The following is a 26,257-nucleotide window of genomic DNA, read 5'->3' on the forward strand; positions in this document are numbered from 1 at the left end:
AAATCAATGGAAAAATATCCTCGGGTGAGGATTAACAAAACAAACAAGAAGGTGGGTAATCTGGTCAGAAGGTCAAATCTTCAAAGTGTATGCCAGCTGCTCTTCCTTTGAAGCCACTTCTCCCTGCTGTCCACCCCTGGGCAAGGGAGGGGCCATCAGGGGGTCAGGACTGAATGTTCTTGAGCAGCTCCTGGAAGGCCTGTGGGGATGGTGCCTCCGCATTCTGGAAGGTGACCGGGACTCTGCTGTACAGACTGAAGCATTTCAGCTCCAGCCAGATGAACCTGAAGGGGTCCTCATTGAGCAGGATGAAGACTCCAGGGATGCACTGGGGGTTGGCGAAGCCATAGCCGGCAACAATGCCCATGCCATAGAAACACATCCTGCAGGTTCGGAGGTAGTTCTGGTCACTTGAGCTCACGCCCACAGGCAGAACAAACTGGATAGCCTGCTCCTTCAAAGCTGCAGCCCAGGACTCCCCGACACTGGGCTGGACAGGGCTCTGCCAGCCATGGCCCTCCCCGTCCTCAGTCCTGTCTTCTTGCTGCTTCTGCTGCTGCTCCTGGATCACCTGCTCAGGAACCTCCTGGACGATGCGGGAGAGCTCATTGAAGTTGCGGAAGATCTCCACAGCAGGCAGCTGGATGCAGTGCATGAGGTGGCTCTCTATCATCTGCTGCCCAGCAGGGACATTGGGGTCTCCCGTGATTTTCTTGGCTCTGGGTGACTCGGGGTCGGGGGAGGTAGATGCAGCAGTAGGCCAGGCAGTTGTCATACCGATGGTAGATGAACTTCATCAGGATGAACTGCAGCCTGCCCTCCTGGATGTCCTCCAGCGCCTGCCCCCATTCTTCCCTCAGCCACGTTAGTAAATCCTCTCAGCTCCAGCGAGATATCCATTGGTGGTCCATCTGGTTGCACTTGGTGGAGAACCCATCCTTCTGAATCTGCATGTGGCAGCTGTGGGGCCCTCTGTGGCCGTACATGCACTCCACCGTGGCCGATTTCCTCTCTGTCAGGAGAATTCTAAACGAGCGCTTGAATTGCATTGGGTCATCCACAGGGGGGTAATGGGGAGGCAGGTGTCCAACCAATAATGCATAAGCTGTCTACCACTACATTCAACGGTCTTCCATAGGGCCCGTTATCTTCCTGCCACAATCCCAAAATGTGTCTGCATGGGTGGAGCAACTTCACATAGACTTCTCGACAAGACATACCCATCATCTCCAGGTTCTGCAAGTTTTCACAAATGCTATCCTCCTCCCGGCAGCACCATCTCCAAGTGTGCAGGATGCAGTGGAATTTGGTGCAGGCCTGGGCCAGGCTGGGCAGGCCGGTGCCAGGGAACGAGGTGAAGATCACCACCAGCAGCTCTGGAGGCAGCAAGCAGAACAGGGCAGGCGGGGGCAGCATGGGGCTCGCCCTCCACTCCCTGAACAGCGCCGCACTGCCACCTGGATGTGCTCCTCTTCCATGGGTGACCAGGGCAGGGCCGGCTTGCCATGGGCTGCCGAATCTCAGCTGGGCCCCGGCATCCCCGTGAAGGGATCATGCCGCAGAGGCAAGCACACTCCTCCTCCATGCCTGTCTGAGTAACAGCCACCATCTTCACTTATTATAGTAGATGAACTTTCATCTAAGAGATTCACCTATCCCAAAACTTCCTCACCAATGGAGAAACACACATGGGTATTGTTTGGTATCATTTTCTACTTTTTTTTCTAAAATTCTGTTTATTTATAGGATTTGAATATCTAATTCCTATGTGTGTCCTTAAAAATAATGTAGTAATATTTTCAAAGATGTTTTCCAAATAAGAACTATGTTGAAGATAAAATTATACATCTTCAAGGTACTAATATATAGAAATATGCTACACCTGGACTTTAAAAAACAATAAAGAACTCTATGTACGTGGATAAATAAAGTTATAAATTCTGATAGAAAACAAACTAATAGATACGGACAACACAATGGTAGTTACCACAGGGGAAGAGGAGTGGGAGGAGGAAAAAGAGGGTAAAGAGGATCAAATAAAAGATGACAAGATACTAGACTTCAGGAGAAAGCATACAATAGAGTACATTCGTATTATGAAGTTGTACACCTGAAATTTATATACTGTTATTAACCAATGTTACCCCAATAAATTGATTATGTTTTTAGAAATTTTGTTACCAATAATCAAAGACAAATAAAAGAAGGGGGAAGGGTGTAAGAGATCATCTTGTCCAAACCCTTTCTGTAGGCTTAAGTCGCCTGAAAAGAGGTATTATAGAAAGCATCCTGGTTAATCAAATATTTGTTAGATCTAAAATGCTGAAGGAATTATAGTACAACAAAAATATTCAAAATCTTAAAACTAGAATGAACATATGATGTCATAGTAGAAATAAAATGTGGCTTTGTCATAGCAGCATAATTTACAATAGCTAAGATCTGGAAACAGCCCAAGTGCCCATCAATAGATGAGTAGATAAAAAAAGTTGTGGAACATTTACATAATGGAATACTATGCAGCTGTAAAAGAGGATCTCTTATCCTTTGAGATAGCATGGAGGGACCTGGAAAGTATTATGCTAAGCTAAATAAGCCTGTCAGAGAAAGACAAGTATCACATGATCTCACTCATATGTGGAATATAATGAACAAAATACACAGATGAACAAAATAGATCCAGAGACATAGAAGCATGGAACAGACTATTGAATCTCAGAGGGAAGGCAGGGGAGGGTGGGTGGGTGGGAAGAGATCAACCAAATAACTTGTATGCATATATGCATCACCCATGGACACAGACAATAGGGTGGTGAAGGCCAAGGGGTCAATGGGCGGGGCGGGGGGGAAGGGGATAAATGTAATACTACAATAAAGGGTTTTTTTGTTTTTGTTTTTTTTTACCGCAGCATAGTATTCCATTGTGTAGATGTACCACAGTTTTTTAATCCACTCATCTGCTGATGGGCACTTATGCTAAGTGAAATAAGCCAGTCAGAGAAAGATAAATACCACATGATCTCATTCATTTGTGGAATATAGAGAACAGCATAGACTGATGAACAGGGACAGATCCAAAGACAGAGAAACAGTGATCAGACTATTAATCCCCAGAAGGAAAGTAGGGGAGGGTGGGGGGAAGGGGGAGAGATCAACGAAAGGACTTGTATGCATACATATAAGCCAAACCAATGGACACAGACAACAGGGGGATGAGAGCTTGAGTGGGGGGGGGGGGTTGGGGTTGAATGTTGGGATGAGGACACATTTGTAATACCTTAACCAATAAAGAAATTAAAGATAAAAAAGTTTTTTTTAAAGTATGGCTTTGCTCTTAACTGGTTCTTTACGTTAGCACAATTTCTCAAGTTCTCTGACTTCAGTATTTGCTCAACTATAATATATGAAGATAGAATGAATTATATATTAAAATATTTTTGAAAGGTCAATGTACTCTACACAACATACATAACAATGATTGTTGATGGTGGCAATATGCTTCAGAATGTTAGAGAAAATTGGGTAAATTATGCAAATTTAGTATTTTCATAATGGTACTCATAAACAGAATGCCTTCAACATTACCACCATGAGTCATATTAGATAAACTTCAACAAAAGTTTATGGAAAAGATCAAATTCAATTATGAATTATGAAAGCATAAATGAATCTCTAAGTAGCATTTGAGAGAATATAGTTTACATCCTTTTTATCTAAAATTCCACAGGAATAATTTTGCCCAGTTTTCTGAAATTAACATTTTTAGAATTAAAGGTAAAACTGAGCCATTTCAGGACAAAGGATAATTTAAAAACAAGAATAGTAGCGGGAAAACTAGCCCCTCACTGATAGCTTTTATTTCAAGTACAGCAGTTGCCTGAAATTATTGTCGTGCTACTATCTAGAAAAAAGTCATATGAGACTAACTCCCACATTCAAATTTAATGAAGATCCTAAATTGGATGAAACCATTAATTAATCTAACTAATTTGCAGTAGTCAAGACATAAACTCTAATGGCAGGATGGGAATACAAGAGGTCAACTGTACAGTGATGATGTGACTTAATGTGTTTGAGCATTGACAAGGTACCAGGCTCAGTTGTAAGTACTACCTACTTATTATTTCATGCTTATCTCAATCCTTACCATAAATCTATGAGATAGGCTCCATTACTGTGTCAGTTTTTCAGCTGAGAAATCTGAGACACAGAGTGATTAAGTATCTTGCCCAAGAAGTACAGCTAGGAAGAGGCAAGGCCTGATTTTGATCCTCAAAGTTGAATACTGGTGCTAATGGGTTTTACCACCACACCAACCTAGCACTGACAGAGTGCTTGGCCATCATCTGTTTTCTTTTCGTCCCCTCTATAAAACAGGTTTCTCAAGGGCAGGAACCGAAATTATCTCTCAGTATCTCCCACATGAGGAACAGTTTATGATGATTTGTTGACTGACTGCTGAAAATATTCAATTCATTTTGTGACCCTATATCTGTACACGCAATGACATCAAGAAATTGAGATGAGAATTTAAGTGATTCCAGAACAGAGCGCCATAGAAAATATGTAAATGAATGGGTATGATAATAAGCCAGATTTAACCCATGGGCACTAGTTCCTTGACCCGGGACTCCAGCATAAGTGAATTTATTTATAATAGCTACTTTATACATGTTTAAATGAGTAGATTTAAAAAATAATATATTATGGTTCTTATTCACTTATACTAATTATCCTCACAGACATCTTATCTATGATTTTTCTTAACTAAACTTTCCTCTTTAAGAAGTACAAAAGTAGCCCCAGCCAGTGTGACTCTGTTGGTTGAGCACACCAAAGGGTCATGGTTTTGATTTCCCATTAGGACAAATACCCAGGTTGCAGGTTTGATATCAGGTAAGGGTGTGTATGGGAGGTAACCAATGTTTCTCTTTCTCTCCTCCCTTCCCCTCTCTCTAAAATCAATAAAAACATATCCTTGGGTGAGGATTTTAAAAATTCCTTATTAAAACAAAAGTCCAAAAGTAAACCATCAAATCTTACCAAATTTTGAATTTGTGAGGCCCAAAATAAACAATTTATCTCTCAGCTCTCTCCCTTCTTCTCCTAAAGACATCCTATATTAGTTATCTATTGCTGCATAACAAATTATCCCCCCCAAAACTTAACCACTTAAACAACAACATTTTAAGCACAGTTTCTGTGGGTCAGGAATCCAGGCACAACTTAACTGGGACCTCTGTTTCAGGGTCTTTCAGGAGGTTAAAATCAAGGTGTCAGTTGGGACTGCAGTCTCACATGAAGGCCCAAGTAGAGAAGGATCCACTTCCAAACTCATTCATGTGCTTGTCGGCAGGATTCAGTTACTCCTGAGCTATTAGACTGAGGCCTTAGTTTCTCAGTGAATGTTTGCTGAATGTGACCCTCAGTTTCTTGTCAGGTAGCCCTGTCCACCAAGGCAGCCAGAGAAGAGCCAGAGAGAGAATGGCAGCAAGAGAAAAAGTGCAAGCAAAAAGGAAAGTCGATCTTTTATAACCTAATCAGGAAAGTGACATCCCATCACTTTTGCGATATTGTATTTGTTAGAAGGAAGTTGCTGGGTCCAGCCCGCAGTCAACAGAAGGGGGTTACCCAGCGATATGAATAACAGGAGGCAAGAATCATAGGGGGGCATTTTAAAGGCTCCCTACCATGCACTATTAACACTAAGTCTCATTGATCCTTTAGTGCAGGGGTCCTCAAACTACGGCCCGCGGGCCACATGCAAATACAAATATTGTATTTGTGTCCGTTTTGGTTTTTTACTTCAAAATAAGATATGTGCAGTGTGCATAGGAATTTGTTCATAGTTGTTTTTTTTTAACTATAGTCTGGCCCTCCAACGGTCCGAGGGACAGTGAACTGGCCCCCTGTTTAAAAAGTTTGAGGACCCCTGCTTTAGTGTAATGCTGTTAACATTTTTAACTGATGTTCTGTCAACAGGAGTAATTTGTACCTTCAAAATGTCTATATCTTTATATAACTTTAACTCAGTATGATATGCAAACTTCATACCTACATGAAACAGATTATTTATATATTTCTGCAAATAAGGTGCTGCCATTATTTCCCTGTTCCCAGGAGGGTTGGTACAGTGGGGCCTTGACGTACGAGTGTCCCGACTAACGAGTTTTTTGAGATACCAGCTGTCTCTCGGCAGATTTTTTGCATTGAGTTGGCAATTTGAGTTAATGAGCTCCTTAACGAGCTCGGTCTCAGAACGAATTAAACTCGTAAGTCAAGGCCCCACTGTATATGCTGAATACTTTTTGCAACATATTAGATGGGAAATATTAGCTTTTATTATAGTTACATGGTTCTAAGGCAGCCGTGGGCAAACTATGGCCCGCGGGCCGGATCCGGCCCGTTCGGCTGTTCTATCCGGCCCGCGGAGCCAAAAGAGCGGAGGGTTCTCTTGCTCTCCCCTCCGCTCCTTCACTAGCAGCAGTGTTAACATGGCAACGTCGGGAAACACGGCCACAGCTCCTTCTGAGTCCAGTTTAAGAACCCATTGTGGCCCTCGAGTCAAAAAGTTTGCCCACCCCTGTTCTAAGGTCATCAATTTAAAACTAGCTGTGCAAAGCAAAAGGGGGGTAATGAGTGTTAAATTACATGGGTAATAAAGATCCCAAATTGATTTCATACTTAGTTCTCCAAATTAGTTTTTGAACCATGTCAATACACCATTCTTGTTGATGATGTGTAAAGCAGCCAAACGTAGGGCTTTTGTCAATAAGAAAGGAATTTTCAGGAGGCTGTATGGTTTGTTTGCCATCCTGGTTCTAAATAGTGCATGCTGTGGCAGGCATCATTTATGTGTCAGGCTTCCCTGATCTATTTCAGGTTCGGGTCATTTGTTTCAGTGAACTGCAGATCCTATAACAAGTGTTTGCATGCAGATAGTTCTGTTGGGATGTGGTCTCAGAAAGGACAAGTGAGAGTGTGTGGAGTGTAAAAAAGGAAAGTAGAAAAGCCAGTAAAGTATATTACTCCATTGGTTACCATGGAGGGCAACCAGGGGTTAATATGGCTGGGCATTCTCTGGAACACCATGCAGAATTATCATAGACTTGTCCCACCAACTGGAAATTTCGGGTCTTTACCCACCAACTTCCATCCCTTTATGCCTGAGATCTGCCCCTGAGAGTGCTCTAGGCTTCCTTGTATGCAAGTTGAGAAAGTTATTAAAGTGCTAGAAAAATCTCTTGGATGGAGAAGCAAAAGGGTTCAAGGACTTGAGGTGAGTTGCTGATGGTTTACAGGAGATTTTGCCATTAAATTTGCAGGTGAACTCAGTGCATCTGCTTATACATGTAAATGTTTTTCACCAATACAATTTGTTTCTAAGCAAGGAATTCACCATTTTAGGCAAGTTCTGCCTGGCCCACAGAGGTACTCAATGAATATGCATTATTGGATGACACTGAAGGTGATAAGAAGGCAAGAGGCTACTGCTGGGACTCAGGACTCTGATCACCTTGAGATTGAGACCCCATGGTGCTAGTGACTTAGTTTCCTCTCTCATCACTTTCTCTTTCCCTGGAGTCACAGAATCATAGAATAGCAGAAACATTAGACATAGTCATATAAACCTTCATATTTTCAAGAAGTAACCTGAGGCCCAGAAAGGTGAAATGACATGGCCAAGTCAGCCAGTGGCAAAGCCAATACCCATATCCCTGGCATCTTCTCACAGCTCTCTCTATCACAGCTCTGCTGCCTCCTCTTCGTTTATATAATTCTACAGGATTGATTTCCACAAAGGAACTGAAATTGAGCTCTCTGAAGCAGATATATGCAACTGATATATTAGAAACTGATGTGTTCAATGAGCCCAAACAAAATCTTTTCACATTTACAATTTATCTTTTTTTAGCAATCTGTACACTTCCATATTGAAATATAATGTCTCCATAATGTATGGCCTTTTACATTTCTTCAAAGAGCTTGCACATCTATCTGTGTCATTTTATTCAAGAGGCTGTAGAATTTCCTTTTAATTATAACAGACTCCTGCAGGCTAATATCTATTGCAAATAAGTCATTATAAGTGGGTGATTTGTGGTTCTGGTTTTTGAGGTGAAGGGAAAGGCATGGAGCTGACTATCATCAAAATGCTGCTTAGCTACAGGAAATGAACACAGTGGAGGCCAGTTCTTTGGTAATTTACAGTAACACAAAGTGAGATCACCAGCCCAGTCAGAGGCTTTTGCACCACATTAATTTCCAACCTCTGATTGACCTGTAGCTTCTTTTCTTGTTTTCTCCTCCCCACATGTAACCTGGAACATGATGGGGGCCTGGTATTATTCTATTTCAGTTTCACTTTGGATGTTATGAACTAGTAGGTAGCTGATTAGTTTCAAGAGCTTTAACACACACCAGGCATGATTGTCCAGGGTCTCATACCAAGAATGGAAGGTTTCTTTCAAGGTGGCTCCCATGGAGACATCCTCACCAACCTGCTGCCTCCACTGTGAACTCACATTGAAGTACAGAGATGATGCTAAAACAGGCCACTGGCTGGAGGTTGGGCAATAAAACTTCTTGGCTACCATTGAGTTTACCTTTCAATGAAATTAATATTTCGTGCTATAGTCTCAGTTGTGACATATGCTTTGGCCCTACACCAAAGAAACACCTGTCCTCATCCCCAGGGCATAGCATCCTGGTGCTCAGAGGCTTCAGGTGCATAGGGGGGAAACTCAACACCTGGAGAAACCTCTTTGTACCCTGGAGTCATGACAAGATTCATGGTATTCTTGAAGAAATGGCTTCTTTATCGCTGCAGGCTGAACTGGGCTTCTTCAGGCTGCCTCCATTTTGTAGTCCAGAATCTCCCATTCCCCACCTATCTTACCCACCAGTCATCTCAGAATCAGGTTTGCATCAGGATACACCATTGTGATTGCTGTCTGATAATGAAGAGCCTGCTCTTCAACATTGACCCTCACTCAGCACTGGCCTTCCCACTCACTCTGCTAGTTTCTGAGTTTCAGAAATGGTTAGGGGTGAGAAGTTTGGCCCATGCTGCCTTCCTGATTTGGCCTCCTCATACTAATCTAAGGAACATACCTCTTAGAAATCATAAGCCAGTAAGCCCAGTCTAGGAGGTGGGGTCTCCTCAGCTTTTCCATATTCCCCCACCCATTAAGTCCCCTCTCTGGGTAACTCAAGATGGAAAAGAAGAGAAAACCTTTGTCATCACTGTAAACCCTATCCATCATTCATTCCAAGGCCTTTCACTCAGCCTTAGTTCAATGAACAAGACTAGACTTATTATTAAACTTCCTGACTCTCCATTGTTGCTCACAAGTATGAAAATTGAATCTGGGGTGGGGTCGTTGGGGTATAAATAAAGAAGTGGAAACAGCACTCACTGCAGACTGGGAAAATAAATGAAGAACAGCCTGGTTATCTTTCATATTTAAACATTTCTTTTCATAGTATCTCTCTGGCTGCAGGTGATTATACTGCTGTTTCTTTCCTCACCCACCCCATTGCATGCACTTTCTCACCTCTCTTTCACATCAGATGTTGTCATCCAGTGTGAGTAATCCTCCTGACTCACTCCCCAGGAAGTTCCTACAGGGGTCAGTGAGCCAGAAAAGCAGAGTGTGGCATCAAACCAGAGTAGATGTGAATAGCAGCTCAACCACTTTTTATCTGTGTGATCTTGGCAAAGTTAATGGGTAAACTCAGTTTTCTTACATTAATAATGGAGATAACACATAGTTGTGTTGTTGCAAGGTTTCTGTTTATGACAGGGGCGGTGGTTTGTTGTTTTCTTTTGTTTTGTAACAGTATGTCTCAGTTGCCCTGACATACAGGAGTGCTCACTACAACCAGGTCCCATTTTATGTGAACTTAACTTATGTGAATTTGAAATAGGGCAATACAAAAATACTAATAAAGTCTTAATGCATGCACAGAGCATGGAATACAACAAATTCTACTTTACATTTTTTCCTCTAGGGAACATTGCCTTGAATTATGCAAGTTTTGAATTATGCAATGTCTTTAAGAGCTCATTCCTGGCAAACCAATGTGACTGAGTGTCTACAATCTGCCAAATGAGTGATAAGATTTACATAAAGTGTCTTATTCAATCCTTCAACAGCACCATGACATTGGAATCCTTGGGCCCTACTTCAATATAAGGGAACTGAGATTCCAAAAGGTTAAGTAATTTTTCCCAGTTCACTGGCCATTCATCTAGGATCAAATCCTGGCCTGGTTCCAAAGCTGGCCTGGTTCCAAAGCTGTTCATTTCCTTCCTTTCTTTCCCATCTTCATATATTCCCCAATCCCCTCCCCCCTGATTTCTCCCCTCCACATGCATGCACTAACTACACAAATCTCTATTAAGTGGAGTGTCATCACATTATTCCCCAAAGCCTATGGTTGTCTTTCCAATACTGAGATAACCAAACTGACGCTTTTGTTGCTGTTGTGGTTTTTTTTTCCTACACTAGTGGACAATCTGCTCCTGACTCCCACTCCATCCTCATTCCTGCTCTTGTTTGAGAAGCAATATGCTGCACTTGTTTTGTCATTGAAGGTGCAGCCACAGGAAGTAGACTATTGAAGGAATCATTATTGCTGTCCATCAGCTGAGAATGTGCTAGGTGCAAACACAGGAAGATGCCCTCTAGTCCTGCTTCCTCCCCTTCCTCCCGGTACCACTCCCTTTCCCTCTTAGCTCCCTCCCCCAGATGCCTACATTTGCTGAAGACTGACATTTGGGGGTACCTCTGACAGTGGATATCACCTAGACAGTGGTCGGCAAACTCATTAGTCAACAGAGCCAAATATCAACAGTACAACGATTGAAATTTCTTTTGAGAGCCAAATTTTTTAAACTTAAACTATATAGGTAGGTACATTGTTATTAACTTAATTAGGGTACTCCTAAGGCTTAGGAAGAGCCACACTCAAGGGGCCAAAGAGCCGCATGTGGCTCGCGAGCCACAGTTTGCCAACCACGGAGAGTATTCTCGGGTATTTTGGGGCTGGCAGTTCTACCCTACTCTTACTTCTTGCACTCACCAAACTCATGTGGATGGTGTGCTTTTGCAAGATACTTTGAAGTTTTCTGACCAACATAATGGAGAGAAATTTATTCCTCTTTGGAAACAATATCAGCTAATTAGGTCGGTATGCCACCCAACACCAACAAAGTGGTCCCTGAAGTTTGTTCCATTCCTGTCCTGATGAGTTTTGTTAACCAGTACCATTTGTAACTAGTTGGCCCCTGAAGATACCAGCCTTGGAGGTACTGCCACCTACTGGCTGTTTCTGCAAACAGCACCTTTATAAGAGTGTGTTGACTCAATACTCTCTACCCAGAACCCAACAAGAGCACAAGATATAGATAGAAAATGGAGTGGTGGTAGTGACACTGGATAGGCCAGGTAGTCAGTGCTGCCACTATCCCTCTCTGCCCATGAAATCTTATCTTCCTGGCACTAAATAGGTGTCAGTTCTTTAATTAGGCAATAAAAATGGCAACTTGGTAGTGAAACTATAAAGATAAAATGTACAACACCACGAATCTTTGGCACTAGGATTAATTCGATAGTCTATATTTTTTTCTGATATCTTTACAGTGATTGAATGTAGGTAAGAGACAAAACCAAAAATCAAAGACAGAATTCTCATTTCCACTTTTGCTGATTACTAGTTGTATAAGACTTAGACATGTATTTAATAAATTTATTTTTCTCTCCCACAAAATGAGAATGGAGAGGATGGTGATGTACTTCATAGCACTTAATAAAAAAGTTGGTTGGAGCTACCAAAGTCTTCTGTTCCATATAACAGAAGCACAAGTCAGGTTACTGTGACCAACAGGTATCTTTCATTTCAATAGCCGCATTAATGAGGGTTAATTACAATTTTTCTCCTAAATTGGATAAAAAGAAATTATACTGTACAGAGCAAAAAAAGCTTCTATTTTGGTTTAGCAATGGGTTACATGTATAGTTTGTGAATAATTAAACATTGACTCAAGCAGGTGGGTGTGGCAGATCATTCCACTTAAAGAAAGAAAACTATCATTATTTTGAGATTATCCTACAAATTTCATTTTGTTTATTTTCTATTAAAAATAATACTTGGTTATAGTCATTAGTAATATTTCTCTACTGTAGAAAGCGTCTCTATACATGTTCATAACCAATCCTCCTTGATTGGCTGCTGGAAAAATGTCACAGCTCTCTGGAATCAGCCTAGGGGCTGGGAATGTGGACATATTTTAGTTGGCAAATAAACACATGGGAGTGCATTGTCCATGAGGTATGGACAGGGCATCTGAGCTGAAAGGATAATTAGGCAATCCTTATACAGTGATCCACTGTTCTATGCTGGGGATAAACACCAGGTAGAAAATGACCCAACTCATGAACAACTGGCTTCATGACACAGGAAATGATATAGTTTTTTGTGTTGTTGTTTTTTTAAATATAGACAAAACAAATTATGGGACAAAAGTAAATAAATTAATGGTTTTGTTTTCCCCTTTGATACTAATCTGAGTATATAATTAATAAAAGACTGACTCTAGAAAACTTGCCAAAGTTTTCCGAAATGCCAAGTCAGTGTTGAAAGAACAATACTGGAAATGTCAGCATGATGCCAAAACTGAGCAAAGAGCTAAACTGATCTGTTTAAATATCCACTGTTTACTTAGTGCCACAAAAACCTAAACCCCTTGAGTGGCTCTATTTTTTTTACCAGGTATGTTTGTAAACTACATGAATTGTAAAGTCATGAGAATAATAAGCATTCTTCTTGCCCTTTAGTAAAAATAAATCAAGAGTACTTTGGATATCATCAACTATCAGGTTTAAAATACCTAAGCCATTTTTTTTCCTTTTAGCTTTCTTCCTCTCATCTTTGGTATCCAAACCTTTATATATAGCAGTGACTGAGAAAAGAATTTGGATTTATATATGGCTTGAGAAATGTGTCAATCAACAGAAATTATGGGGCCTTTACAGAAATTATGGGGCCTTTACTATATGCACAAAGACTTGTCATTAGTGGCATAGATACAAAAGACATTACTGGGTCTTTATACTCAAGTATCCTATACTTTAGTTGGATGGATAAAACATGCATGAAGCAAATGCTAAATTGTTATCCTAAATGTAAGTGCATTATAAATTCTAAAGATGGGTAAGACCATTGTGGGCTAGAACAGACAAAGTATCACTCTGGAGATGGAATTTGAACTACTCTTTGAGGAATTATCTGGAAATAAAGATATGTAAAAGACAGGAAGAATTTTTACGCTGAGAGAATAGTACACGGATTTCTCAACCTTATACAATTAACATTTGGGGCTTGGATAATTCTTTGACATGGGGTCTGTCTTACACATTGTTGGATGTTTAGCAGTATGCCTGGCCTCTACTCACTAGAAGCCAGTGGTAAAACCCCACTACCCAGTTAGGACAATGAAAGACATCTTCAGATATTGGAAATGCCCTCTCAGGGCAACATCACCCTCAATTGAGAACCACTGGAGTAGACATTGATACCTGGATTTGGGAGGATTTCTTTATCAATCTCAGAATTTATCAAACTCAGAATTATTGACATTTGTGGATAGGTAACATCATTGTGGGGGCTGTCCTGTACATTATCAGATGTTTAGCAACATTTGTGACCTCAACCTACTAGATGCCAGTAGTACCAACCCCTCCCCCCCCCCCCATTGTGGCAACCAAAACTATCTCCAGACATTGCCAAATGTCCCCTGGAGTGCAAAATCACACCTATATGAGAACCACTGGGATTTTCAGTAGGAATGGACTTGGCTTCCTCAGGGGTAAGTAGAATTGCTTAAACAAAGTACAAGGTATGTGTTAGGAAAGAGTGGAATAAGATTGAATAACTAGGGTGGCCACACACTGTGTGAGATCTTGGATGCGAAAGCCTGTAATAGGCAGCCAGAGTAGTTCTTAAGCAGGTGTGTTGCAAAATAAAATTGGTGTTTTAAATTTAATCTTGCAGAAGCAAAATGATAAAGTGCCACCAGGAGGAACTGAATACAGGGGCATCAGTTAGAAAGCTGTTATAATAACCAGGTGTAAGTGTTGATGGCCAGAGTTGCAGTGACATCTTTGGAATGGAGACAAGAGAGTTAAACCCAAGGGTACTTTGCAGAAAGAAATGGTGAGCTTTTGCAATAGATTGAATATTAGAGATGAAAGCAAGGAAAGACCCAATGATGAAACTAGGGTTGCTAGTGGGAAGAAAGATGCAAATGAGATAAATGGGAAGGAGGAGCATTTAATGAGTTTGATTTTGCAAATGCTAATTGCAGGCATTTTAGAATTAACATGGGAATGCTGCTGAGAGGTCATGACTGAGTGATGAATTTTGGAGTGTTGAAAACACAAAATCCTGAAATCTCTATTGTATTAATTAATACAATGAAATTTTATTTCTCATTCACATTACACTCCACTGTGGAGTTAGTGGCCCTGGGTCTTTTAGGGATCCTGATTTCTTCCATTTTATGGCACTGCCATCTTAAATGGGTGACATCAAGGTGACTGCAGAAGGGTTAAGTCCTAAGGACCTTGTGGGAGATTTTAGAGGCCTTGAAGTGCTGTAAATTATTCCTGCCCACATCCCACTGGGGACCCAACTGAACTGGAAAATCTAGTTTGCTGGTGTTCCAGGAAGAGAAAATTTGATTCATGAGAACTTGGCTAATCTCTGCTATAGGACACACACACACACACACACACACACACACACACACACACACACACGAAGAAAACTATAGGAGTGGATGAATTAATTAAGGACATGAAGATTAAGAGTGAAAATTGAGCCCTAGCTGGTTTGCTCAGTGGATAGAGCGTCAGCCTGTAGACTGAAGGATCCCGGGTTCGATTCTGTTCAAGGGCACATGCGTGGGTTGTGGGCTCAGTCCCCAGTGGGGGGCGTACAGGAGGCAGCCAATCGGTGGTTCTCTCTCGTCATTGATGTTTATATCTCTCTCTCCCCCTCCCTTCTGCTCTGAAATCAATAAAAATATAAAAAGAGTGAAAATTGAAGAGGAAAGTGTTCAAAGAATACAATAACAAATAGAAGAAGATCCAGCAAAGGACTCAGGGATGTTGTTAGAAAGCTTGGAAGAAAACCAGACCTGTATAGGGTGGAAAGTGGCAAGATCAGGGGAGGTAACTTTCTGTAAGATAAGAAAATGTCTGCTTTTGCCAATATCTTGCTTTTGGAAACAAAGTTCACAAATCTTACAAAAGGACTTATACATCAATACCCCACCTCAAACCATCATTAGCTTATCTTTAAAAGCAGTCTGAAACTGAAACCCCTCTGCCTGCCCTTCACTGTGCTTGCCCAGCCTATCTGCCCACACCTCACCATGCACTTCCCAGGTACCCAGCATATCCTGATTACTGGGCTGTTCATCCTGAACCCACCTTCTCTCTCCCATCTTCATGGCTTTGCTTTACATCTTCTTCTACCCATCAAAAGCCTGGCTTTCCTCAAACCCTAAGTCAAATGCCACACCATCCAGGAATGAAGCCTTTTCTGATCTTCCCTATCAACATCAACTTCCCCATATTCCATCAGCTTTGTGATCTTTCTTATACTTTGGCACATGGGACCATGCATTTTACATCTATCAGTCATATGTTCACTTGACATTCTCCTTAAATAGACCATGGTTTTCTCAAGTATCAAGCAGGGCCACTGGGATGTATAATCCCAGGACAAACCAAACAACGCTACAGTCGAGGTCAGCCGTGGGCAAACTACGGCCCGCGGGCCGGATCCGGCCCATTTGAAATGAATAAAACTAAAAAAAAAAAAAGACTGTGCCCTTTTATGTAATGATGTTTACTTTGAATTTATATTAGTTCACACAACACTCCATCCATGCTTTTGTTCCGGCCCTCCGGTCCAGTTTAAGAACCCATTGTGGCCCTCAAGTCAAAAAGTTTGCCCACCCCTGGTCTAGGTCAAGGGCTGGCAAACATTTTCTGTACAAGACCACATAGTAAGTATTTTTGGTTTTGTAGGCCATATGTTCTCTGTCACAATACTCAATAGTGCCATTTTAGTTCAAAGCAGCCATAGCCAAAATGTAAATGAATAAGTATGGCTGTGTTCCAAAAAAAGTTTATTTATAAAACATGTGGTGGGCCAGATTTGATCAATAGGCCAAACTGTGCTCCCTGACCTATGTGAATGACACTTTCTGGAGCACAGTGTGAATGGGGTTTCCTGGAGCGTAGTCTGAGAAGTCATAGGAAGAATCGATGTGCATCTTAATTATCCTGATCTCTTCTGCCCCATCTCCCAACAGCACTTAGTACATTGCCTTCCACATAGTAGGCTTGCAATGTTTTTCTAAATTAAATATGCCTGGAACTCAGTGAATCATCTTAGCATTTTGAGAGCTTAATTACCTTTGAAAACTATTTTGTAAGATTGTAGTAAAGTAGTTCAGGAAGGGATCACATAAGCCAAAGAATCATAAAAATGAATGTGACAGGGGAAGATGTGAGCTGAAAACATCTAAGGATTAGCCAAAGAGAGAGAAACTGACATCAGAGCTGTGTAAAAGCAACAAAAAGGTATTTCAATCCTGAGAGACTAGCACCAAGTGGCATCACACCATATGTAATAGATGTCTCAAAACACCCTCTAAATCCATGTGAATAATGCATTTAATACCAGCACTTCAATGCTAGAAAGATGTTCGTGATTTGGAGGAAACTCAGAGACCAACCAAAATGATTAAGAGACTGAAAGGATTCATTTATGAGTGGCTATAAAAGAAGCCAAATACGTGCTTGGCCTGCTAATGGCCAGAAAGAGATGGGAGTATGGTTTACAGATTACTGAATGTTGTAAACACCAGGATGGGGAGGAATGATGGTCAGCTCTATTGGACTTAGCTCTTGGTATGGACATATTTCAAGCATTGACAAAGTCCTCTCATTATTGGGTCTTAAAACATTTATGGGCCATCTGAATAATATATAACTGAGATTGCTGTGATTGGTAATGTTCTATTATTACAAGAGAATAGGATGGCTCCTGAAGAACAAATACAAGACAAATTATTGCTTATTAAGGAAAGAAACACTCCAGGAATGCTAGGTATACTGAGAGAATTGAAATGTGCTAATAGTCTACTTTTTAAAATATCAAATACATGAAATTGTGGATATTATTATTTGGTGCAGAATTCTTGAAATTAAAGCACAAATGGAAAGGTGGCCAAATATTTCCTTCATTCCTTCCTTCTGTCATCCAATCATTTATTTAGCCATCTATCACACATAGCTAATGCTTACTCACTATTTGCCATGCCCTGTGATACAAAGAGTAATACTTCACAGGGCCTGTCAAAAAGAAAAAGCTTATAGGTCTAGTGGTGGGGTCAGGGAATCTGTTAGACTAAGAAGGAACATCAGACAGGCTCAATAGAAACTGATAAGGAAGGAAAGAAAAGTGGCCCCTAACCCAGACTGGAGAAAGCAAAAAGGTTAGGGAAGCTTGTCAGGGGAGCTGATATCTGAGCCAAGTCCTGAAAGGTTCTGAGAAGTCTATTAATCACAAAGAATGAGAACAGCATCCCAGGTAAGAAGAGTGAGCATTTACAGTGCTGAAGATGATAAAATGCTGGACCACTTTGTCACAACTTATGTGAGACTGACAAGTAGTTCAGATTGACTGAGACAAATAATGTAAGGAATGTGGCCTTAAAAGAACTGGAGAGTATTATGCTAAGTGAAATAAGCCAGTCAGAGAAAGATAAATATCACATGATCTCACTCATTTGTGGAATATAATGAACATAAACTGATGAACAAACACAGATCCAGAGACAGAGAAGGATCGATCAGACAGTCAAACCTCAGAGGGAATATAGGGGAGGGTGGGGATAAGAGGGAGAGATCAACCAAAGGACTTGTATGCATGCGATAAGCCTCCCGTGGTCAGCAAACCACGGCTCGCAAACCACATGCGGCTCTTTGGCCCCTTGAGTGTGGCTCTTCCACAAAATACCATCTGTGGGCGCACACGTACAGTGCGATTGAAACTTCGTGGCCCATGCGCAGAAGTCGGTATTTTGTGGAAGAGCCACACTCAAGGGGCCAAAGAGCCGCATGTGGCTCTCGAGCCGTGGTTTGAGTTTGCCGACCACTGGAATGGACACTGACACCAGGGGGGTGAAGGCATGAGTGGGGGGTGGGGGGGGCAATGGGGGATAAGGACACATATGTAATACCTTAATCAATAAAGAAAAAAACTAATTGGAATATATTTCTCTTTTCCTTGTTGATTTTTCTCTCTTCCAAAATTTCTCCATTAACAAAATCACACCCTTATGTAGCCAAATTTTAAATATTTATATAGCACTTATTCTGTGCCACACACTATTCTAAGCACTTTGCATATTATTAAGTGATTGTATCCATATAATTCTATAAGACAGGTATTATCATTCAAGGTACAGATGAAGAAGGAGGCCAGAGATAAGTTGAACCACTTGGCGAAGTTATAGAGACCGTCAGGAACAGAGCAGTGTTTCTTATCAGGGCATCTCACTGTGGAGTCTCTGCTTTTACATCCTCTGTGCTGGTACTAACTTTCTAAGTCAAGAGCCTATTTTCATAGCATTTATTCCTATAATTCCAGTCTAAATATTGATCTAACATAAATATACAGTCAAATACTTGAGAGGAAATATTTTCACAGCCCCCAAATTTATAGTACCAAAAAATAAAACTAAAAATCACCTAAATGTCTTATAATACAGAATGATTAATCATGATATGGACCATTATGCAAGCATTGGAAATTATGACTTAGAAGAAAGTTAAATGGCATAGGAAATGCTCACTATAAAGGTCAAGGGGAAATGCAAGAAACAAACTGCATAATCCCGCTAATGTGTTTGTGTGTGACCACAAAGAAAATTCACTAGTCAGACTGGGATCCAATTACAATCTTGGCTCTGCCACTTATTAACTTTGTGACCTCAGGTAATAATTTAATCCCTCTGTACCCCAGTTTCCTTATCAGAAATGGGGGAAATATAGTTGTTGTGATGGTTAGAAAATTAATACATGTAAAATATTTAAAACTAAATGCACGGTGCACAAAATTAGTGCGCGGGTAGGGTCCCTAGGCCTGGCCGGCAATCAGGGCCAGCCAGGGCCTTCCTTTGTTCTGCGCTGCCCCCTGGTGTTCTACACACGTCATGGCGAGCCATCGAACTCCCAGTCTCCCAGTCAAACTCCTGGTCTCCCAGTTGAACTCCCAAGGGGACACTTTGCATATTAGCTATATATATATATATATATATATATATATATATATATATATATATGTAGTAAGAACTCAGTGTTAGTTATAAAAAAACCAACAATAACAAGAAAATCTATTTATATGTTCATAGCAACACGATTTACAATAGCCAAGATTTGGAAACAACCTAAGTGCCCATTAGCAGATGAGTGCATTAAAAAACTCTGGTACATCTACACAGTGGAATACTATGCTGCTGTAGAAAAGAATTCTTACCATTTGCAATATTATGGATGGAACTGGAGAGCATTATGCTAAGTGAACTAAACCAGTCAGAGAAAGAAATATATCACATGATCTCATTTAGTAGTGGAATATAATGAACAACATAAATTGATGAACAAAAATAGATCCAGAGACATAGAAGCACCAAACAGTCCGTCAATCTTCAGAGGGAAGGCAGGGGAGGGTGGGGATGGGGGCTAAGAGATCAACCAAAGGACTTGTGTGCATGCATATAAGCATAACGAATGGACACAGACACTAAGGGGGGTGGGGGCATACGCTGGAGGGTTGGGGTGGCCAATGAGGAAAAAAGGAGACATATGTAATACTTTAAACAATAAATAATTTTTTAAAATAAAGTAAAAAAACAAACAAAAAACAGGACTAGATAGTACACATTCAGCTGGCAGTTTTATAAGCATCTTTTCAAGTCTAGTGTCCAATATACTACAACTTTTATCTAGTTATTTTCACTCTTACATTTAACAAATAATTGAAACTTAAGTGATATGAGGGGCACTTTCCATTGCAAGTAAAAAGTACTTTTCTTGAGAATCTCCTTTATTAAATTGTAAGATGTACTAAATACTCAAACAACCACTGAAGGGTTATAAAAGTGTTCTTTTTAACCAGATACTTTCCCCAAGGCTAGAGCCCTGATGTTTTATTTTGGTTCAATATCCTTAAATTGTGATAGTCTGAAACTAAGAAATTTGTTTTCATGCCAGTTAGGGTCAACAGATGGATAAAATTTTAAAATTGGTTTTTAAAGGGCCCAGGACCATAGTTTATTTCTCATCCAAGTTATGGAATGTCTTAATAATACAGTGGGGCCTTGACTTACGAGTTTAATTCGTTCCGTGACACAGCTCGTAACTCAAATTACTCATATGTCAAATCAAAAAGTGAACGAGTGAGACATGTGATGCTGGGCTGATGTTGTGACATTCGCTGCGCCAACTAGCGGTGGGGTATCTGAAGTTGGCTCGTAACCCAAATTTTAGCTCGCAACTCAAAGCAAAAAATCGGCTGAGAGACGGCTCATATCTCGAAAAACTCGTTAGTCGGGACACTTGTAAGTCAAGGCCCCACTGTATTTGTTTTTAAATGTTAAGAAAAAAAATAGAAGAGAATGAGCAGTTTCGAGAATAGTGTCCACTCTATTTTCCTCAAAGTTTTGGTTTTATGTCTCTTTTCTTCATTATGAAAATTCTTTGGAGCTGTTCTCAAGGATAAGGCTACTTGAACAGATGGGCTACACTGAGAAAGATGGAAGAAGGGCTCAGGACATTGTGGGTGGGGTGTGGAACTTCCACTGCTCTGCCCAGCATCCACAAATGAGGCTGTTCTGCTCACAACATTAGGAACGGGGTTCCGCACAAGCTGTCATGGACTCTATCTGTCTCTCTCAGGTCTCCTATGTCAAAGCGATTGACATCTGGATGGCAGTGTGCCTTCTGTTCGTGTTTGCTGCCTTACTGGAATACGCAGCAGTGAACTTTGTCTCCAGGCAACACAAGGAGTTCCTGCGGCTCCGAAGACGACAGAAGAGGCAGAATAAGGTACAGTTGAGCCTCAGGCAGCTAGTCAGGTAGTGCTTGAGGTGGTGAACCAGACAATATAATTCAGAAAACACAAGAACATATAATAAGCAAGAAACTAAGGTTAATTTTTGTTCTGCTCTGCCCTACTATACTGAATTACTGCTCAGGTTAGTCATTTACAACTGAGGCAAGGTTGTCACACTTAGCAAATAAAAATACAGGCACACAGCTAAACTTGATTTTCAGATAAACAATAAACACTAATATATATCCCAAATATTACATGGGACATACTTATACGGTGAAACCTTGGTTCTCAAACTTAATTTGTTCCAGAATGCTGTTCGAGAAGTGATTTGTTTGAAAACCAAATCATTTTTTCCCATTAGAAATAATGTAAATTGAATTAATCCATTCCAGACCCCCAAATGATTCCCTGTTTTAACCTTTCTTATATATAGTACATGTCTGGTGTACTGTTTAATCTATAAATAAACACGTGTATGTTTTTAATTTATTGAACCACCCCTTACTAGCCTTAACAAATCACTTTCAGCACTTGTGCCAGGGGTGTCTTTCAGGTCAGGTTACAGCATCTTTGCTTGTTCACATATCATTGCCTCTGAAATGCTGTCACAGGGCTAATTGCTTTTCCTTTATCCAAATCAACAACAGTTTTTTTTACTTCTTCAATTGCCTGTGATCACTGCTTCTTTCACACCCTTAGCAATATTAGCACTCTTGAACGCCTCTCTATGTTTTAAAATTATGCTAATATTCTATTTCACCACCAACAAAAGCATTCTCGCCTTTGTTGTCTGAGAGATGCTTTTTGTCATGCTGAGGTATCACCATGAGAGGGTTATCAGCTCAAAAACTGAAGTTTTGTTCCACAACCTAGACATTTTTTCTGTGAACAACTTGGTCGAAAACCAAATTGTTCGAGATGGGAGACGTTCAAGAACTGAGGTTTGACTGTATTAGTAAATTATTCATTGTTTATCTGAAATTCAAATTTAAGTAGGATCCCCGTGTTTTAGCTGACAACTCTGACTGGGGATATATACTTAATCTGACAAAATTACTTTAAAATCCTGTTTTGAACATTGATAAGTGTATGTATGTGTATGTGGAACTTTGTGCTATAACTTCTTTAACTTTTTCATCAATAACTCTGACTTTACATAAATAAGGTTCCTACCCATGTTGATTGCAACTTGATAAATCCAGTCACATGGGTTTCATCATCTCAACTTAAACTTTAATGCAGAAACCTGAACTTTATCCAGGGGACTGAGCTTTGAAATACATGGTTCAAAATATCCAATTCAGTGGTTCTCAAACAACTTGCCTGCACATTAGATAACCCCAGGGATGTTTCAAAAGTCCCAAACCTTGTCCACGCCCCATACCAAGTAAATTCCAGTTTTGGGATGGAGCACAGCATTCAGTATTTCTGAAGCACCCTCCCCGCCCCAGTAACTGCAGTGTATGAACACCTTTGAGGAGCACCGCTCTGGTTTATAAGCCAATTTTATAAAGGACAACAGAAGGCTCGCACTTATTTTCAGTTTCAGATTCTGGGACAGAAACATGCCCTTTGGTATGGAGAATGCTAGTGCCTGTGGTAATATCACTAGCAAACTAAAATTAAAATTTTATATACAGGAGGTAAGAGATAGTTTTCAAAATCCGCCCCCTCCCGCCCCCAATCAATAAATTAACCCTGCCGGTAAAGCCATAATTATATGCTACCCCATCAGAGCAAAACCAAAATGTTTCATTGTCAAGCTTAAGGCTTCCAGGTCTAGATGTAAAATTAAGCATCTGTTATGGTTTACATGTTGCTTAGGCTGTGGAGCTTATATGTGTATGAGCTCACTGAGTCCCACCTGCATCTACAAAATGTTTCCTGCACATACTCTGGACTCATATCCTGCTGGCTGCCATGTCTCTTTCTCTTCCCTACCTCTTAGGAATATTCTGTTCTGCCACAGCCTAAGGAAACACACACACACACACGCGTGCACACACACACACACACAATTTCTGTACATTGTTGAATATCAAGCCTTTCTCAATTTTCTCCTCCCTGCCTCCCTGTGATAACCATTTCTTCAACCTCATCCACAGGAGTCTAGCACAAAGTGACACAAGTTTGATGTCACTTGTGCTGCCCAGGAAATTTTATTAGAATGTGAGGATATTTCAGCACATAAGCAGTATTCTCAGAATTCCCTGGCATAGCATAGTAGGTGGCCATTGACTGCATGTTCTCCTAGACCAGAGATAGAAAATTAGTTTCATTTTGCTTCTCATATCTGAATAATTGAAATGCTATGGGGAGGAATCTTAGGCTGTATCTGTACCTAATCTTATTATAAGAATCACCTGGAGTGCTTGTTAAAAGTACAGATTCTTGTGTTCCACGCTCAACCTTATGAATCAGAGTCTACAGGAAGGTCACTAAATTACTGTGGTATTTTTCACAAGAGTCCTGGTGAGTCTTATTATGATAAAGTTCGTTTCGGGAAAGTTGAACAGTATTAGAGCAGGGAGTAGCAAATGAGAAAGGCAAAGCAGAAGATGAGGTCGGAGACATAGCTAATTTCAGGTTCATATAAGACTTTGCAGACCAGTGTAAAGGAATGATTTTTATTCTAACTGATAAAAATCCATTGGTTAGTTTCAACATACCAAGTGTCAGGCTATTGCATAGAAAGTCTGTGGGGGCAAGAGTAGCAGCAGCAAATCAGTTAGGAGGCCATTGTAGAAATATAGATGAAAGATGTTGGTGGCTTTGACTATGGTGTTGGTCATGAACATAGAGCCAAGAGGTCAGATTCAAGATACATGCATTCATTCTACAAATATTTGCTTCCTACTCTGTGCCAGGCAATGTCTGCAGCCTTAGAATACATTGTTGAACAGGACAAAGTGCAATTCCTTGATGAAAATTACATTGTAGTGGTTTATCCTTTGGGGGCAAAACCAATAGGTCATGCTGATGCATTTGATGTGGAAAGGTGGGGAAAAGAACAATATGGCTCAGATTTTTGGATTAAGCAACTGTGTGGGCAGTGTTACTATTTAGGATGGGGACTATTGTGACAGAAGCAGATTTGGGGTAGAACTCAAAAGTCATATTTTGATGCTGTTAAATTTAGATGCCTGTGAAACATGCCAGTAGAGTTGGCAAGTAATCCTATCTAATAAAAGAGAAACATGGTAATTAGCATGCGACCGCTACTCTTCCCATTGGCTAATCAGGGAGATATGCAAATTAACTGCCAGCCAAGATGGTGGCCGGCAGCCAGGCAGCTGACGCAAACAGGGAGGCTTGCTTGCTTCAGTGACGGAGGGAGCCAAGCTTCCCCGCCTGCCTTGCCGGCCTCTCAGCTGCACTCTAAGCAACATTGTAACAAATATAGAAGCTAAACAAAACCCCGGGCTTCAGCCAGCAGGACAGCAACATTGTTTCAAATACAGAAGGGTAAACAAAGGCCAGAAACCTGCTTTCAGCAGTGGAGGTCTCATAGCTGGAGCTGAGCCTCAGAGCTAAAGCTGGCCCAGAATTAAAAAAAAAGGAAAAAATGACAGGTTGGGAGCTTCAGTCACCCGCCAGCCTGAAAATGGCCCTCAGCCCCTCACCCAGGCTGGCCAGGCACCCAAGCGGGACCCCCACCCTGAAGGGGATGTGACCAGATGCAAACAGCCATCATCCCCTCACCCAGGCTGGCCAGGCACCCAAGTGGGACCCCTACCCTGATCCAGGACACCCTTCAGAGCAAACCAGCCGGCCCCCACTCGTGCACCAGGCTTCTATCCTATATAGTAAAAGGGTAATATGCCTCCCAGCACTGGGATCAGCGGAGCCGCGAGGCCTCCCAGCACCGGGATCAGCGTGACAGGGGGCAGTGATCAAACCCCCTGATCGCCCTGTGGCTCTGTGTGTGACAGGGGGCGTGGCCACAACCTCCCTATTCGCTCTGCTCTGTTCCTGACAGGGGGGAGCTCCTCAACCCCCTGATCAGCCCTGCTCTGTGCGTGACAGGGGGGAGCTCCCCAACCCCCTGATCGCCCTGCAGCTCTGTGTGTGACAGGGTGTGGCACCCCAACCCCTGATCGGCCCTGCCCTGAGTGTGACAGTGGCGGCACCCCAACCCCCTGATCCGCCCTGCTCTGTGTGTGACAGGGGGTGGTGCCCCAACTCCCCTATCGGCCCTGCTCTGTGAGTGACAGGGGGTAGCTCCTCAACCCACTCATCGGCCCTGCTCTGTGTGTGACAGGGTACGGAGCCCCAACCCCCCTGATGGGCCCTGCTCTGTGCATGATAGGGGGCAGTGCCCCAACCCCCTGATCGGCCCTGCTCTGTGCGTGACAGGGGGTGGCACCGCAAACTCCCTATCGACCCTGCCTTGAGTGTGACAGGGGGCGGTGCCCCAACCCCCCAATCGGCCCTACCCTGAGTGTGACTAGGGATGGCATTGCATCCTCCCGATCCACCCTGCTCTGTGCATGACAGGGGGCGGCGCCCCAACTCCCCAATCAGCCCTGCTCTGAGCCCGACCGGGGGCTGCACCTAGGGATTGGGCCTGCCCTCTGCCACCCGGGAGCAGGCCTAAGCCAGCAGGTCGTTATCTCCCGAGGGGTCCCAGACTACAAGAGGGCACAGGCCGGGCTGAGGGACCTCCTCTCCCCCCCGAGTGCACAAATTTTTGTGCACCGGGCCTCTAGTTAAATATATGTAGCATCTCTAAGGAGTCTCTCTTTAATGTCCACCACTATCAGCCATCTCAAGTATCCTCCTTGCTCCTCATTGTGATGCCTGAACAATCATCTCCCTTTCCTCCTTCCTCAAACCCAGCTCCATTGGAGCCTCTGAAGTTCAGGTCTTTCAACTTCATTGCAGATTTCCCCTATCACTGCTGTTATCAGCCTCCAGCCACATTCCTTATTACTGACTTCAGCACTGTTTTCACTATCAACCCAACACTCTTATTAATTTCACCTTCCCTGGAGGGTCTTTAATATCCATATAAATAACTGACCCCAGCATTGGCTTCCCAATTCCTGGACTG

General features: G+C 41.8%; 2 protein-coding genes and 1 pseudogene across 3 annotated transcripts in view; 1 reads left to right on the forward strand and 2 right to left on the reverse strand.

Moving 5' to 3' along the window:
• FANCB (FA complementation group B) overlaps positions 1–26,257 on the reverse strand; it is a 400,139-nt gene that overhangs the window by 225,419 nt on the left and 148,463 nt on the right. The window lies entirely within an intron of this gene.
• GLRA2 (glycine receptor alpha 2) overlaps positions 1–26,257 on the forward strand; it is a gene marked incomplete at its 5' end in the record, with an annotated part of 177,663 nt that overhangs the window by 115,747 nt on the left and 35,659 nt on the right. Inside the window, one exon of the mRNA XM_081115082.1 lies at positions 21,045–21,194. Coding sequence (XP_080971208.1) covers positions 21,045–21,194 — 150 coding nt within the window. The remainder of the gene's footprint in view (positions 1–21,044; positions 21,195–26,257) is intronic.
• Positions 164–1,416, reverse strand: LOC308510920 (F-box only protein 31-like; annotated as a pseudogene). The gene has a single exon. The product of its transcript is annotated as an F-box only protein 31-like (transcript).

Source organism: Myotis nattereri (assembly GCF_964212035.1).
Source record: "Myotis nattereri genome assembly, chromosome: X".
NCBI classification, from domain to species: Eukaryota; Metazoa; Chordata; class Mammalia; order Chiroptera; family Vespertilionidae; genus Myotis; species Myotis nattereri.